This window comes from Thamnophis elegans, chromosome 8 (assembly GCF_009769535.1).
Source record: "Thamnophis elegans isolate rThaEle1 chromosome 8, rThaEle1.pri, whole genome shotgun sequence".
Taxonomy (NCBI): Eukaryota; Metazoa; Chordata; class Lepidosauria; order Squamata; family Colubridae; genus Thamnophis; species Thamnophis elegans.
Genome location: NC_045548.1, coordinates 65,241,047 through 65,256,296, shown reverse-complemented (window position 1 = coordinate 65,256,296; position 15,250 = coordinate 65,241,047). Strand labels below are relative to the sequence as shown.

Sequence of the window (15,250 nt, the reverse complement as noted above, 5' to 3'; positions counted from 1 at the left end):
TTTCTTTAGTGACCGTTCAAAGTTACAACGGCACTGAAAAAAGTCATTTATAACTGTTTTTCATGCTTACAACCATTGTGGTATCCCCATGGTCACATGATCAAAATTCAGGGTTCACGTTAATTTTGCTTAAATTCTTTAACACTGGTCTCCAAATATAGCTTCCTCGCCTCATTTATGGTGCAATGAAGGGGCCAATGTAGAATGTAATATTACTAAGTTACTGTTAATTATTTACATTTGGTATAGTTACTCCGGTGGACTCTGGGTGGCTTACAAAATCCAAAAGCAGTAAAACAGTTAAAAATACACAACACACAAAACTACTAACACAATAACAAAAAACACTCCAAGATCTCATACATAACACAGAATATTAAGATGAATCCCTTTCCATAGCTATCATCTTTAAACTGTAACTATTGCAAGGAAATACACTATGTACATATTACATTATCCATTCATTGCTTATCAGATGAAAAAAGGGCGTTTAATAACAACATACCCGCTAAACTATTGCCATCTTTATACACCAATGGACAAGCTGTAAAAAGGAAGAAAACAAATTAGCTCTCAGAAGAAATAGTCATAATGCCAAGTGCATTATATTTTTTATGAAAACTGTATCAACAGCAAGAAATTAAAACATGCTAAAGCCTATAAACAGCATTTTTTAAGTGTCAAAAATTGATCAAGCATTCCTTTTGCCAAGTTTCTTGCACTGTCCTATCTATCATCTATCTATCTATCTATCTATCTATCTATCTATCTATCTATCTATCTATCTATCTATCTATCATCTATCTATCTATATCTATCTATCTAAATGGCTGTGTGTGTGTGCATGTATGTGTATGTTTCAGCACAACTCTGGAACTCCTCGAGCAATTTCAACCAAACTTGCTACACAGATGTCTTACTCTCCAGAAACAAATACTGTGGGTGTAAGATACCCCTAGCACCCCTCGGGGTTGTGTGTTCTGTTAGGATACAGCCTGTTGTGCCTTAAAATGGCTTCTACTGTACTGCTTTAAAATGGATTCTACTATTCAGCACAATGGAGTTGCCATGGTAATGGCTTCACAGCACTCCACAAGGGGACTCCCTCTGGTAAGGGGAAAAATCCAACATAAGAAATTGCATTTGGTCCGGACATTTCCCCCCTCTAAATAAATACCCGGGGAAACGCAGGCTTATCAACACTAGTTTCCTATATACTTTAGATAGATCTTGGGTCTATTGATTCTTCACCTTATTGAAATAAACACAGCGATGTTTGCATTTGTTGTGATCAATGGAATACCTCCATCTCTTTTGAAAATCCAGTCCACATTTGGAAAGCTTCACAAACAAAGTCATCACTGCTCTGTGGCTGCAGTTTGAGGGGAAGCAGATGTTTGAAAACTAGCAGACATGTCTTTCTTTTGTGCAGCTGAGACAGGCAAGCAATCTCCGCACTGTTACTCCCTTTGGCATTCAAGAGCTCATGATGACAGTGCTGTATGAATTGTAGTCATTACAATTCTACTTACGACTGTCATGGAGCCCAGAATTTCCATTGTAAGTTATGAGGGTCAATAAGTTGTGATACTCCAAACTTGATTTTATGGGCTTTTTTGCAGCAGCCATTAAGTGAATGCCGGTCACTAAATGAACATGGCAATCGTTAAGCGAACAACTGATGGTTGAGCAAATCTGTATTCCTGGGAATTTTTGCTGGAAACTGGCTTTAAAAAGGCTGGAAGCCAGGAAAATATGTCATTAATCATGATCATGCCACCGTAGAATGCTGCAAATAGCCATAAAGATAATCCAGTTGCCAAAGACTCCAAAGGAATCCATCTGAGCACAGGTATTTGTGCAGTAATCAGAAGTCTGGAATTGGATTTAAGTAGCTTTTGGGTGGTCCTTCATATCTTCAAACAGTTTCTAAGTGACTGGTCGTTAATCAAGGACTATCTATATTATATTGGGTGCTTTATTACTACAATGTATGGTAGAAACAGAAGGGTGAATGCCATGTATTAAATAGTATACAGACATGATAGAAACAACAAAGGTTTGTTATTATATTATAGCCAAAATAATATAGCTACCGGTAATGTTATATAGATACATACCTACACTAAAATGAATCAGAATGCCTTCTTTATATTTGTTTTTTTTTCTAAAATTGCTCAGTTTTTTTTCTTTTATTTTCTTTTTTACTTAAAAATTGACCATCATCATTGTCAAATGGACATATTCCAGCCAATTCTGTCCTCCCAAGTTTTTTTTAAATACCCCTTTTTTTGGAGTATAAGACGCACCAAGATTTTGAAGAGGCAAAAAAGTGTTTTCACTCTGCAGACCTCCCAAAAACGACCCATTTCTCACAAAAATGGTCCATTTTTAATTTAAAAAAACGGCATGCATAGCCTTTAAGAGGCTTTGAGAGTGCTCCTGGGGGACGTGGGGTCAAAAACGAGCAAAAACAGCCCATTTTTCACTCATTTCTGTCCTCCCCAGCCCTCAGAAGCACTCTGGAAACCTCCTAAAGGCTATGCACAGCCATTTTGGTGAAGGGGGTGGGGTTTCGGGAGGTGAAAAAATGCTGTATTAAGTGTATAAGACGAACCCTAATTTTCATCCTCTTTTTTAAGGGAAAAAGGTGCGTCTTATACTCCAAAAATACGGTAGATTCTCAATGGGTTTCATCTTACCATAAATAAAAGTATTCTATCCAACTTGGTGAAGTAGTTTTGAAATGATGGGACCAGTTTCTTACTTTCTACACATTGTATGTGCTTTATTGACTTAATTATAGTAGTACTTTTGAAATTGTTATTAGCTATTTTGAGCACCATCCAAATTGTGTATAAATGCAACATGCACTTCTATAATGCTACCGTCAAGTGCGCACTTATCTGGGAGAAAGCATTAAACTTAATGGGACTAAGTCTAAGTACACACAAAGAGAAATGAGATGTTGTACACTATCATTCTGAAGATCACATTAGCAAAATGCTTTTTTTAAAAAAATGGGGCAATAGGCAGGAAGAAAAAAAAGCAACTGCTAACTTGCAGAGGCTGTTTCACAGACAAAAGTGATCAGTTCATCTTCAATCTTCTTGAAGGCATCAAAGTCATCCACAAAGAACACATGTCTGTCACTCGGCTTGCTGCCAATGTTAACCAGTTCTGCGTAATCAGCATCTGCAACTCCAATGGCAAATATACTGAATCCTGGGGAAGAAAGGAAGGAAGGAAGGAAGGAAGGAAGGAAGGAAGGAAGGAAGGAAGGAAGGAAGGAGGGAGGGAGGGAGGGAGGGAGGGAGGGAGGAAACATTCCTGGGATCAGTCAATTGGTAAATATATAAATAAAAGTTGAATATATATTTTATTAATCTAGTTGAGGCTTCCTCAGCCCATCTCTTCCAAATGTGGTAGACTAGGCAATTCCTTTAAGACATGGGTGACAATCTTGGCAACTTTAAGACTTGTGGACTTCAATTCCCAGAATTCCTCAGCCAAGCTGGAAATTCTAGGAGTTGAAGTCCACAAGTTTTAACGTAGCCAACACTGGACACCCTGATCTAAGAGAATGGTGGGTATTTATAGTTCAATACTATAAATTGAACGGAAGGCAGATCGGAGAAGATTGCTCCAGCTACTTCTTGGGCCAAACCTAATTTTCTCCAAGGGCCAGAAAAGGTCATAAATAACTTCCTTGCTCTTATCAACACTGTTTATTCTTTCTGCATATTCAGAAAAAAAGATTGGTTTTGGCATCTTATTTCCTTTGGCTGGCCAAGTTTATTTTAGAAACAGAAATGACCCATATCTGAGTCAAGTGGATAAAGAAGCATATTTCCTTTATTTCTCTCAATAACACATTATCTAACACTAATATTTACCCTGCCAGGCATACCACTGTTGTAAACTGAAGTATTTTAGGAGTGAAATAACAGGAGTTCAAGCCCCAACTAAACTTGATTCCACCAGGTTGAAGAAGCCGATGGTGAATATTAGTTTGGAAGCTAATTCTGTGGAAGGTTTGCTTCTGAGAAACATGCCAGATATGTGTTTGTGGCATTTAAGTGTCCAATTAGCTAACAGATATGCAAAGAATTGGGGATCACACATAAAGGTTCCCCTCGCACATATGTGCTAGTCATTCCCGACTCTAGAGGGTGGTGGTCATCTCCATTTCAAAGCCGAAGAGCCAGTGCTGTCCGAAGACATCTCCATGGTCATGTGGCTGGGATGAGTAAATGGCAAAGGTGCATGGAACGTTGTTACCTTCCCACGAAAGGTGGTCCCTATTTTTCTACTTGCATTTTTACATGCTTCAGAACTGCTAGATTGGCAGAAGCTGGGACAAGTAATGGGAGCTCACTGTTATGCAGCACTAAGGATTCGAACCGCCGAACTGCTGACCTTTCTGATCAACAAGCTCAGTGTCTTAGCCATACTACACCATTATTTGCTCAATCATGATTTATTGAATAAACTATAACTGGCTAAGTTCACAAAAATATGTTAACAGAGTCATCTATTTATTTACCATAGGAAGGCCAGGCACATGTGTATCAAACTGATGACATTGTGAAGGTTTCCTAAGAAAATGAATCCTTACCATCTAGTTGCATCTCTCTGGAAACTTGGTTCACATCATCTTGAGATCGTCCATCTGTGATCACTACTAAAACTTTTGGGATCCCCTTCCTGGTCCCAGACTCCAAGGTAAATAAGATCTGTTGAGCATGTTTAATTGCTCTGCCTGGGAAGGAAGGAAAGAAGGGAGGGAGGGAGGGAGGGAGGGAGGGAGGGAGGGAGGGAGAAAGAAAGAAAGAAAGAAAGAAAGAAAGAAAGAAAGAAAGAAAGAAGGAGGGACGGAAGGAGAGAAAGGAAGGAAGGAAGGAAAGAAAGAAAGAAAGAAAGAAAGAAGGAGGGACAGAAGGAGAGAAAGGAAGGAAGGAAGGAAGGAAGGAAAGAAAGAAAGAAAGAAAGAAAGAAAGAAAGAAAGAAAGAAAGAATGAATATCATGTACTGTTAAACCATTATTGGTTGTCTAAGAAAAATTGTAATGAACTCAACTTTGTAAACTCCTATAACTCTTCCGGCAATTCAACCCACCTGTTTTGGTGTTTCCCCCTTTGTAGGCTATGTGCTGAATGGCATCTAGTAGAGTTTCTTTGCTTCTGTAGGCATTCAATTTAAATTCTGTCCTCGTATCATCACTGAACTGGGCAATTGCCACCTGAATAAGAAAGATACCTTAATAATCATTCATGTACACAATTTAGCAAGAGGAGTTTACTTTTTTAAAATCCCAGCCTATGAGTCAGATATGGGAAGGAGCATGAAGCAAGAAGGTCATTTCAGAAAAAGATGGCTGATTATCAAACTAAAGAAAGTGTGAACATTTTCTCCCTTTTTCAAAATATCAGAGTCATGCAAAGCTAACTTGGTCGAGATTTAGAACAGATAAGGGGTCTCTAAACTTGGCACCTTTAACATTCGTGGACTTCAACTCCCAGAATTCTCATGGCTAGTTGAGGAATTCTGGGAGTTGAAGTTCGCAAATATTAATTGTCAAGTTTGGAACCGCTGATCTTGATCATGATTAACCTGGATGAAAAAAGTACAGTTTAAAAACTATGGGCAAAGAGTCTTTGTGTTGGAATCGGAATGTGAAAAATAAACATTTTTTCAGATTAATTCTTTCAGTTTGTTCAGTGTGACTATATTTTGATACAATTGAAAACATTTCACACTAACTTTAAAATGTTCATATTCTCAATGAATCTTCTCTCGTGCTCACCTGAGTTCCATCGGGACCAATCTTGTCAAGGGCACCAACGGTGCTATATAGAAAGCCAATTATTTTGTTGAAATTTGCATCTCCAATACTCCAAGATCCATCCACCAAAAATACCAGGTCGGCCTTTGCAGCTTTGCAAACTGCAAAAATATACAAAGTAGTTTGAAATAAAAAAGGAAACTCAGATTCCCTGTGGCAGAATCATATCCACATACACAAACAGTTTCCCTTATTTTGACAAACGTTTATTCTTCATAATAAACAACAAACTATTCTTTACTTTTGTACATTGCTCCACAAATTTCCCAGTTTTAGTAAGCATTCTATCAAGGTATGCAAATTAATTTACATATTTTAATTTCATGTCTTATTTGCAATTTTTGATTTAGTTTTCCTAATCAAATACAGCTACTTTGGTCTTTAATAGTCGCTCTAGGGGTGAGATAGATAACATGTACAATAAATAATAAAAATTTGATGTACAGATCCATAGTTATCTTTTTATCATACTGTCTAACACTGCAAATCATTCAGCTTCTCGGTCAACAATATAGCAATGTTTCCATATTGCATATTCATGTTCAAACAAGCACTAATATCTAATATTGAAATATCACACAAACATCTATTCTACATTTATCCATAAAACTTTGAATAACCAAGAGAGCAATGCCAAATCATTTGTGGAACGTTTTATTGATTCCCGAGGCATTACTTCCCTGATACAGTACTCTAAGTGATCAATCAGCCTTTTAGCTCTAGACTTGCTAAGAATTTTTCATAATTCACTCCCACTCACTTCATCATACATTATCTCAAAATCAACAAGCATGAAATGCAACTTCTTTCTTATATTCATATGTTTCTTAATGACCTGTTAACAGCAAAAAAATGGCTTGAAACTACCAATGACTCATATGTGCCATATTTAGAGTGTTTTGTCACTCTCACGTCCTTCACTAGTTTTCTTACTCTTTCATCATGAACTACCAAAAGAATTGTGCTTTTTCCTATTTACTCTTAAATGTTTCTGTATTTAAACTGCATATTTAAAATAAAGACCATCTTCAAGCAAATACCAAAACAGATACTGTACCATTCTAATTCATTCTTGGGCTCCAAATGATATAATCACTTTCCCTATACTTCCTTGCATTGTTCCCACCCATATTTTCTAGGTCAAGAAGAGATTGGCTTGCATAACTGTATGACTGCATGGCTGTAACTTTGTTGCTTGTATCCTTATGACTTATATTGATTGTTTCCTAGTGTGATCTGATTGCTTACTTGTACCCCATGACTATCATTAATTGTGGTACCATATGATTCATGACAAAATGTATTTTTTCTTTTATGTACACTGAGAGTGTATGCACTAAAGACAAATTCCTTCTGTGTCCAATCATACATGGCCAATAAAGAATTCTATTCTATTCTATTCCATTCCATTCTATTATATTATATTATATTTGTTAAATGACCAGGGTGATTTACTTAACAGCAAAAATAGTTGTAAAATTGGGCACAGTTCATTAACTGCATTGCTCCAAGTTCCAGTTCCAATTGTGATTAAAATTCAAGGACTACCCTACTATAGTTAAATAATATTTTTTTAAAAAAAAAATCTCTTAGTATTATCTTTACAGAAAGATTACCTTCCTTTGCTGGAGGAATCGTAGGCGGTGGAGTGGTGGTTGAAGGAGTTGGTGGTGGCTCAGTTGGGTAGGGCACTGAAAATGGAGAAAAGTTAGAAAGAATTATGTAGCAATGGCAGTTGATATATTATATATGCCTTACTGAGATGTTTGAAGAGAAAGAATTAAAAAAAACATTGTCCTAAGCACAACTACCAAGATCCCATTTATAGAGATCTGAAATTTTTCCTCAAGTTCAAAATCTAGACATCCATAGGTACTGGAGCTAATATTTTGTCTATTGACCAGTGAGAGGCAGAAAAATAAGTCCCTACTAATGATACCAGACCTATCCCTACCATTGGCTAATCACAAGTGTTTTTTTCAATGTTTGAACAAGAATCTAAAGTTTGACTCCTCAAAATTCCAACTAATATAGATATCAATTTCACTTCATGAAGCTCCTAATTCCAAAGTCTCTGATGCTTTGTATATCAAAAGAAACTATAGAAAATAAATCAGAAAATTAGACAGGCAGATGGAATCTCTGTTTACTTCTGACAATTAACACATGAACAATATTCGGAGTCAACATTATATAAGAAATAATCCACTTACGTGTTGCCTCTATTATACTGACAGCAGGCCCTTCCAATTCCTGAACTTGTGAGTAAACGCTGATGTTATATTTTGTGCCAGGAAAGAGTTGATAGAAACAATGCCTAGATGCTCCCCAACCTAATGGTTCTTCTTCTATTGCCCCATCTGAAAGTAAAGGGAGAACATTAAATGATCAGGACTTTATTGTTATTTTCTAAAATACACAGCAGCATAAAGAGCAACACCCTAAGCACAAGTATATTTTGAACTGTGAGGGAGGAGGACTATGTCTATGAACATGAATGGTTCTTGTTTCTGATATTTCTTCATGATAACATAATTCTAATCTACTAAAGAGCCGAGGTGGCGCAGTGGTTAAATGCAGCACTGCAGGCTACTTCAGCTGACTGCAGTTCTGCAGTTTGGCTGTTCAAATCTCACCGGCTCAGGGTTGACTCAGCCTTCCATCCTTCTGAGGTGGGTAAAATGAGGACCCGGATTGTTGTTGGGGGCAATATGCTGACTCTGTAAACCGCTTAGAGAGGGCTGAAAGCCCTATGAAGCGGTATATAAGTCTAACTGCTATTGCTATTGCTATTGCTATTGCTATTGCTATTGCTATTGCTATTGCTAATGTCAGCTTCTTCAAATCAAGAAACAGGTGGGATTCAGCTGGTTCGACCAGTTCAAGTGAACCAGTAGCTCCACCTGGGGAGCGAACCAGTTCGCTCCAACAATCAGGTTGGTCCAGCCACCTGCCCCTGCACTTTACTTACCTATATCCTCTCAGCTGATTCGCACAGCAAAGCAGATTGCTGCATCTCAGCTGTGTTACTCCCTAGGGGTAATGTGGAAGGTAAGTTTTGTTAAAACTGCTGATGCTCGCCAAGTGCACGTTAGGTACAGCCACACGCAGAGTGCACGCATGCGCAGCACACCATCACCGAACCGGTTGTTAAACTGGCTGGATCCCACCATTGCCTGCAAGGCTGACTATGTTTTTCTCTCTTTCTTCTCCTATCCTAGTGAATGAGAGAGAGGTTACCCTGAATCTCTTCCAAATGCTAAGTGCCAACAGTGGGCATGTAAAATGGTGGCCCTGGTGGCTTGCTCGTTTTACAAAATGGCTGCTATGATAGGCATGGAAATTGAATAGTCTTATAAACCACCTAGCATTGGTCATCATCATTTTTTATGTTTGAAAAACACCAACTTCTCACATATTCATTTTTAATTAAAAGAAGTAAGGCACTTTTTTAGCAAGACTATTAAGCTCCAAGCGAGATGTCTTCACGTACTGTACATTTGTGTCTCAATACCATGATGGAGATGTCAGATCTCTGCCCTAATGAGGACCGCAGTTTGCTACCAGAATAGAGTTTTTTAAGAGGACAGTTTCAATAGTTCAGAGCTTTTGACCACATAACTCTTGCCTTTCAGATAAGAAGAGACTCTTACCTGAATGTCTTCTCATGTCAAATAGGGAGGGCTTTGCCAATTTCAGGTGTGGCTCAGTGTAAATAAAGACAGAGTTCAAGTATTTGCCTCAATAAGCTTCATGTGTTTATTCAGCTGAATAAAGATGGACCCCTCATAGCAAGAGGAAACCCTGAACACACTTTGACACTCATATTTATATGTTTGCTATACTGTCCATTCCTTCACCCAAAAAGACTGGCACACCTCACCCAAGCAAGCTGGCACACTCTACATAAGATAAAGAAGTACAGAAATAGCCATCCACCTCCCTTAGAGGTCCTCCAAGGATATTGGTTGTCACCTCATGGACATTCCTGAAGAACTTTCCTGAGGAACTTTTCATGGCCTTGAAGGCTACAGAGGCAATGGCGACATCGCCACATATGCTCCATCAAGATTGTCGATAGAAACATTAGATTCCTGGTCAACAGGAGCACCTTAATAGTTGAGCAACGTATGGATGATATATTGACTTACCATTAAGAGATTCTATTACAATTCTGTAAGCAGTCGCATGCCTGTGGGGCTGCCATTGGGCACATAAGCTTGTCATTCGGGTTTGATAAGCTCCTAAGTTTGTCACACCCAAATACACTGTAAAAAAAATAAAATACAAATACAATATTATTCTTTTTTATCAATTGCATCAGACAGGAAAAAGGCATATTTTGTCATGATTTGGATATCAGAGGAACCATAGTTCTTGCTTAGTGGAATTCCTCTTATAAGCAAGAGGTGAACTTTTAATGTTATGCCAAAATCTGCCTTGCAGATTCTGCAACATTCTCCATCTCTGGAGTGAAAGAAAGTTTTTGTTCTTCTGTTGCATTGCATTCATGGTGCATTAAGCATAATTGATAGTTGGAGATAGCGGTGGAGTTTCATATTACAGATGTTTCCATCATTCCAAAGACTCCCTTGCGGTCCACAGCTCCTGGTTTGAAAGAATCTGCAGGAGAAAAGTCCTCATTTCTAAATTGTGAGAAACCTAGAATGCTGTGGACTGCTACAGACAGGGCTGTAGAGAAGAACCCCCCCCCCACACACACACCTCTTGGTCACCTGTTCACCCAAATATCAGACTTAAGCAATGAGAATTTCATGAACGTTTTATTTTCCACTGAAATATATGAGAAGAACATGCTCTCTTTCATCAGACTGCAGAAAACATTTTCATCCAAGCACCAAGAATGGGAAACAGAAGGATCAAGATGACGAGGGGGATTGAAGCATAACCTCTGAAGCAGGGGTGGGTTCTGGCAGTTACTACTGCTGATTCACTCGTGGGCATGCCGCATGTGCGCAGTGCAATAAAAATTGTTTTGCGCATGCGCAGAAGCAAAAAACAAGATGGTGTTGCCTATGGCACCGCCCAGAGAAATGGTTTGGGGGCATGGCAGGCCTGGGTCGCTGTCAGTTCCAGTGACCCAGGCCGCCAAATACTACCGGTTCAGCCAAACCAGGCCAAACCAGCAGGAACCCACCACTGCTCTGAAGTCCTTCAAAGATTTTGGAGACAGGAACCCCAGAATCATACTTTAGTCTCATTACTCTTCTCTCTATAGATTGTGGACTCCTCACTGATCATAATTTACGATAGACATTTGTGTTTGCACAGCATGCTTAACTAAGAAAGTTAGGAAAAGGAGTTAACAATTACCAGGTTTCAAATATCCATAATGGTAAAACTATTCCAAAGAATAGAACTGACCACTTCTTAGTAATCAAATAGAGATGTATTAAAATGGATCTGATTTTTAAACGGTGAACTTCCACTTTCTGTGGATGTTTTCTGAAAAAGTATCCAAGTAAGACCCTCATTCTTTGTGTTATACGCAGATTATAACTCCTTACTAAAGCAAATGATTACTAAAGTAATCTGTGAAATATGATCCATGGAAATAAATATTCCAAAAAACCTCAAGGTTCTTACATGTTTTGGCAACACCTGTTAAGGCTTCACTAAATCCAGTTGTGTAAGAAGCAAATACTTTAACATTATACTCTGTTCCACTAAGCAAATTCAAGATAAGGATAGTGTTGACTTCATCACCCACAAAGGTTTCAAGTGCTGGTCCAGAAACTGAAAGAAACAAGAGAGGGATTTGATCAACATGGTCCGTCCCCCCACCAAAAACAAACAAACTGCATTTGGGTTAAAGATGCTGGGAAGTTCCATTATAACTTTCTGATACACAAAAGTGATCCTTAATTTGAAAGCAGGAATACCTAGCAAGAGGCCTATAATGATACAATAAATAAATTTGATATATAAATATGATCTATTATGTATTTATTTTTTTGTTTAATATTTGTTGTAATATTATCCCACCTATTTATTTGTAAATAATTCGAGGCAGTGAACTTACACAATCCACCTTCCTCCTCCTATTTTCCCACAACAACAACCCTGTGAAGTGGGTGGGGGGCTGAGGGTAAATGACTGGCTCATAATCATCCAGTTCTGGTGATGTCGCTGCGAGATCAATGCAGGGGAGTGGGGCTCTGCATCCAGATACTGATTCCTCTTCATCGGAGGGGCCCCCAAGGGGCTAAAGTGACACACAAAAGAAGGGCACCCTGCAGGTCACGGAGAGCAGCAGCTCTTGTGCTGGACTCAGGGTTTCTTCCAGTGGTGGGTTGCAGGTGGTACGCCCCAGTACGGGCGTACCAGAGCCCGGCAGGAGCACCAGATACCGTTCCGCTCGCCCAAGCTCCTAACCAGTCTTTTAGGTCTTCAGCGCTTCCATGCACAGCACGTACAGCACCTGCACGATGCTCTGCTGAGCAGCTGGAGCATCACGGAGGCTCACGGAGGCGCTAAGATGCATGTGCGCACTGCACACATCCATGTGGATGCCACTGGGCCCGGGATCCGGAACCCACTACTGGTTTCTTCCCTCCTTGCCAAAGATGAAGACAAGGCAGTCATTATAACTGCCATGAAGCTGGGACACCAAAGAAACTAAGATTGTACTGGAGCAGTGTGAGTATCCAGTTGGCTTCCATATCCAAGGCAGGACTAGAATGCATAATCTCCTGGTGATTGGCTCAAAGTTATCCAGCTGGCCTTATGCCCAAGGCAGAACTAGAACTCACAGCCTCCTGGTGATTGGTCCAAAGTCACTCAGACAGCTTTCATACTTAAGGCAGTATTAGAACTTACAATATCCTGGTTTCTAAGACAGCATTTTAACCATTACAACAAACTGGCTTTTTCATGTCTATTCACAGATCATTTGTTTATTTTACACACTCTAATCTCTGAACTTCCGGGGAAAAAAGAGAAACATTTTTTAAATATTTCTTTGTTTAGGAGAGCTGCAAAAAGTTGACTCTTCTTGCAAGCTTTTGCTGAGGGCGAGGGAGACTCTTTTTCATCATGCTTGCGAGTTTTATGTTTTATTTATTTCATTGTAATTTCTTGGATTGTCGTGGGTTGCCAGAATCATTGAATATTGGGCGGTGTGCAAGTTTAATAAATTATTATTTCCTCTTTCAATTGTTTTTCTACACCCTCAAAAATCCAGCAGCTTTTCCCCCAATTACAAGAAGAAAATGTATCTTGTATCTTATCTGTATAGAGAAGAATAATTTGGTGAGAATTAGGAAGAAACATTATTTACACAAAGTATAACTTAGCTATACAATATATAAATATATCAGACAGGCAAATATTTCAAGCACTCACTATTCACAGGTTTATATACAATCCTATACCCCATCGTGGGGGATCGAGGCGCATCCCAGCTAATCCTTAATCGGTTGTACCATTCATCAGAGACTTTTAGATTTTGTGGAGGAGAAAGAGGCACTAAGATGGGAAAGAAGCACATTGTAAGTTATATTTTTTTCTCAAAACGTCTCAGAGAAACAGCTTAATTAAATACAAGCAGTTGCTAATATTTGAGCCTTTAAAACTTTGTACTCACAAGTTTTTCCTGGAGCTGACAAACTAACTCCTTCTCCATCAGCATAGATTGGGGTGACCATAATTTTGTATTCAGTGTCTGAGAGCAAAGGCTGAAGAAGCACATTGTTTTGCCTCACAGGTACTGTAACCTGGATGGAAGAAACATTAAAAACAAATATTACAACTGCATCGTATGATGTCTTTCAGGCTTGACTATAATAAACAAAAAACAAAAAAAGAGCAGAGAACACAAAGCAACTTTGTGTTCATGCATACAGGATTAACAGTAAGAGAGTTGGAAGGGACCTTGGAGGTTATCTAGTCAGACCCCTGTTGGTCATCTAGCCCAAGCACTGTTTCTAGTGTCTTTGGAACTGAACCAGTGGTGGGATTCAAATAATTTAACAACCGGTTCTCTGCCTTAATGATTTCTTCCAACAACCAATTTACCAAACTGCTCAGAAACTTAACAACCGGTTCTCCCAAAGTGGTGCGAACTAGCTGAATCCCACCACTGAACTGAACCTAGAAGGACATTTCTTCCAACGAAGTATTTTGCATATCCGCCCCACTCCTTTAATTTCCATAAGATTCTTATCTTCTGAACAGTGGATATAACATATCCCTCCTGCATTCACAAGTAATTATGTTGAGAGGAAAACAGACTGTAATGAAAGTATGCTATGAAATTATCCTGATATTCACAGGAGGAGAGAAAAAAATCACTTTATGCAATGACTTCCCGGGTCATTTATTTATTGAACATACTTCCTAGAGATTTGAATTGACTTTAACCTGCCTCCTATGCCCCCCAAATCCAAAGATTTGAAACAGCCACCAAGAAAATGCAACTTTTCTTGTTGGCATCAGATAAGGGAGGTGGAGCTGAGGAAAAAGGCCTCTCTCCCAGATAGTAAAACTGGGCAGGTTCTGATGAAACAATGCTTCTTTCAAATAGTTGTAAGAGGGCTTCACATGTGTAACCTTTTTGAATGGTGTCCAGAAAATAAGTGAGGGACCAGTGAAGCTGCTGTAAGACAGAACCGATGGGCTGAGAAGATTGAATCAACAGCTTGGCCAGAATTCAAAATCATTTTATGGTCCATGGTATCTGTAAATCTTTCAGTCCTTGTTCCCTGTTGTAATTTCCTTCCAGCTTTCTCATGCCCAGCTGCCTGAAATGCTTTCATCTATTTATTTCATGTCTCCATCAGAGAGTTCTCAAGGTGGATAGCAACCATTTGTGAAGTATTAAATCAACAGATGAAAGCAGAATGGACTTTTGGTTCATAATGATTTCTCCTCTAAGCCACTAACATTTTTTTTCTATCCCCATTGTCCCTATTTCAAAACAAGTCCCTCTTTTTTTTCCAGATTTCTTCTTAAGGCCATGGGGTTTGGGTTTAACTCCGTTATGGTGAAATGTGGCACACAGTGCCCTCCCTGCAAATGACGAAACAGAAGCTCACAAAAGAAAAAGATCTTGCTGTGCTATCAGTGTTGGGATGCCCCACCTCCCACAGGCTATCTGGTCTTTGGGTCTCTGCTGCGCATGGGTGCACCTCCGCACATGTGCTCATTTGTCCATGTGTCTGCGTGTGCATGCATTTGCACGCACATGTGCACATACCATTACAGTTTGGGCATGTGTAGGTGCAGTTTGGGCACTCGGTGTCTAAAAGGTTTAACCCATTAGTCCTCACGTCTAAACAACCCAGAATTAGTAGGCATAATGTTATGCAATCACATTCATTACTAGCAAATTTGGTCGCGGTGGGGTTGCAAACTGGGAATTCTGGGAGTTGAAGTCCACTCTTC

General features: G+C 39.1%; 1 protein-coding gene across 1 annotated transcript in view; it reads right to left on the bottom strand.

The window, feature by feature from the left end:
• COL14A1 (collagen type XIV alpha 1 chain) overlaps window positions 1-15,250 on the bottom strand; it is a 133,805-nt gene that overhangs the window by 58,741 nt on the left and 59,814 nt on the right. The window contains exons 19-29 of the mRNA XM_032223462.1: window positions 13,452-13,581; window positions 13,211-13,333; window positions 11,453-11,602; window positions 9,997-10,113; window positions 8,059-8,205; window positions 7,462-7,536; window positions 5,807-5,946; window positions 5,119-5,242; window positions 4,619-4,762; window positions 3,061-3,225; window positions 506-544 (exon numbers count right to left, since the gene is read on the bottom strand). Coding sequence (XP_032079353.1) covers window positions 506-544; window positions 3,061-3,225; window positions 4,619-4,762; window positions 5,119-5,242; window positions 5,807-5,946; window positions 7,462-7,536; window positions 8,059-8,205; window positions 9,997-10,113; window positions 11,453-11,602; window positions 13,211-13,333; window positions 13,452-13,581 — 1,354 coding nt within the window. The remainder of the gene's footprint in view (window positions 1-505; window positions 545-3,060; window positions 3,226-4,618; window positions 4,763-5,118; window positions 5,243-5,806; window positions 5,947-7,461; window positions 7,537-8,058; window positions 8,206-9,996; window positions 10,114-11,452; window positions 11,603-13,210; window positions 13,334-13,451; window positions 13,582-15,250) is intronic.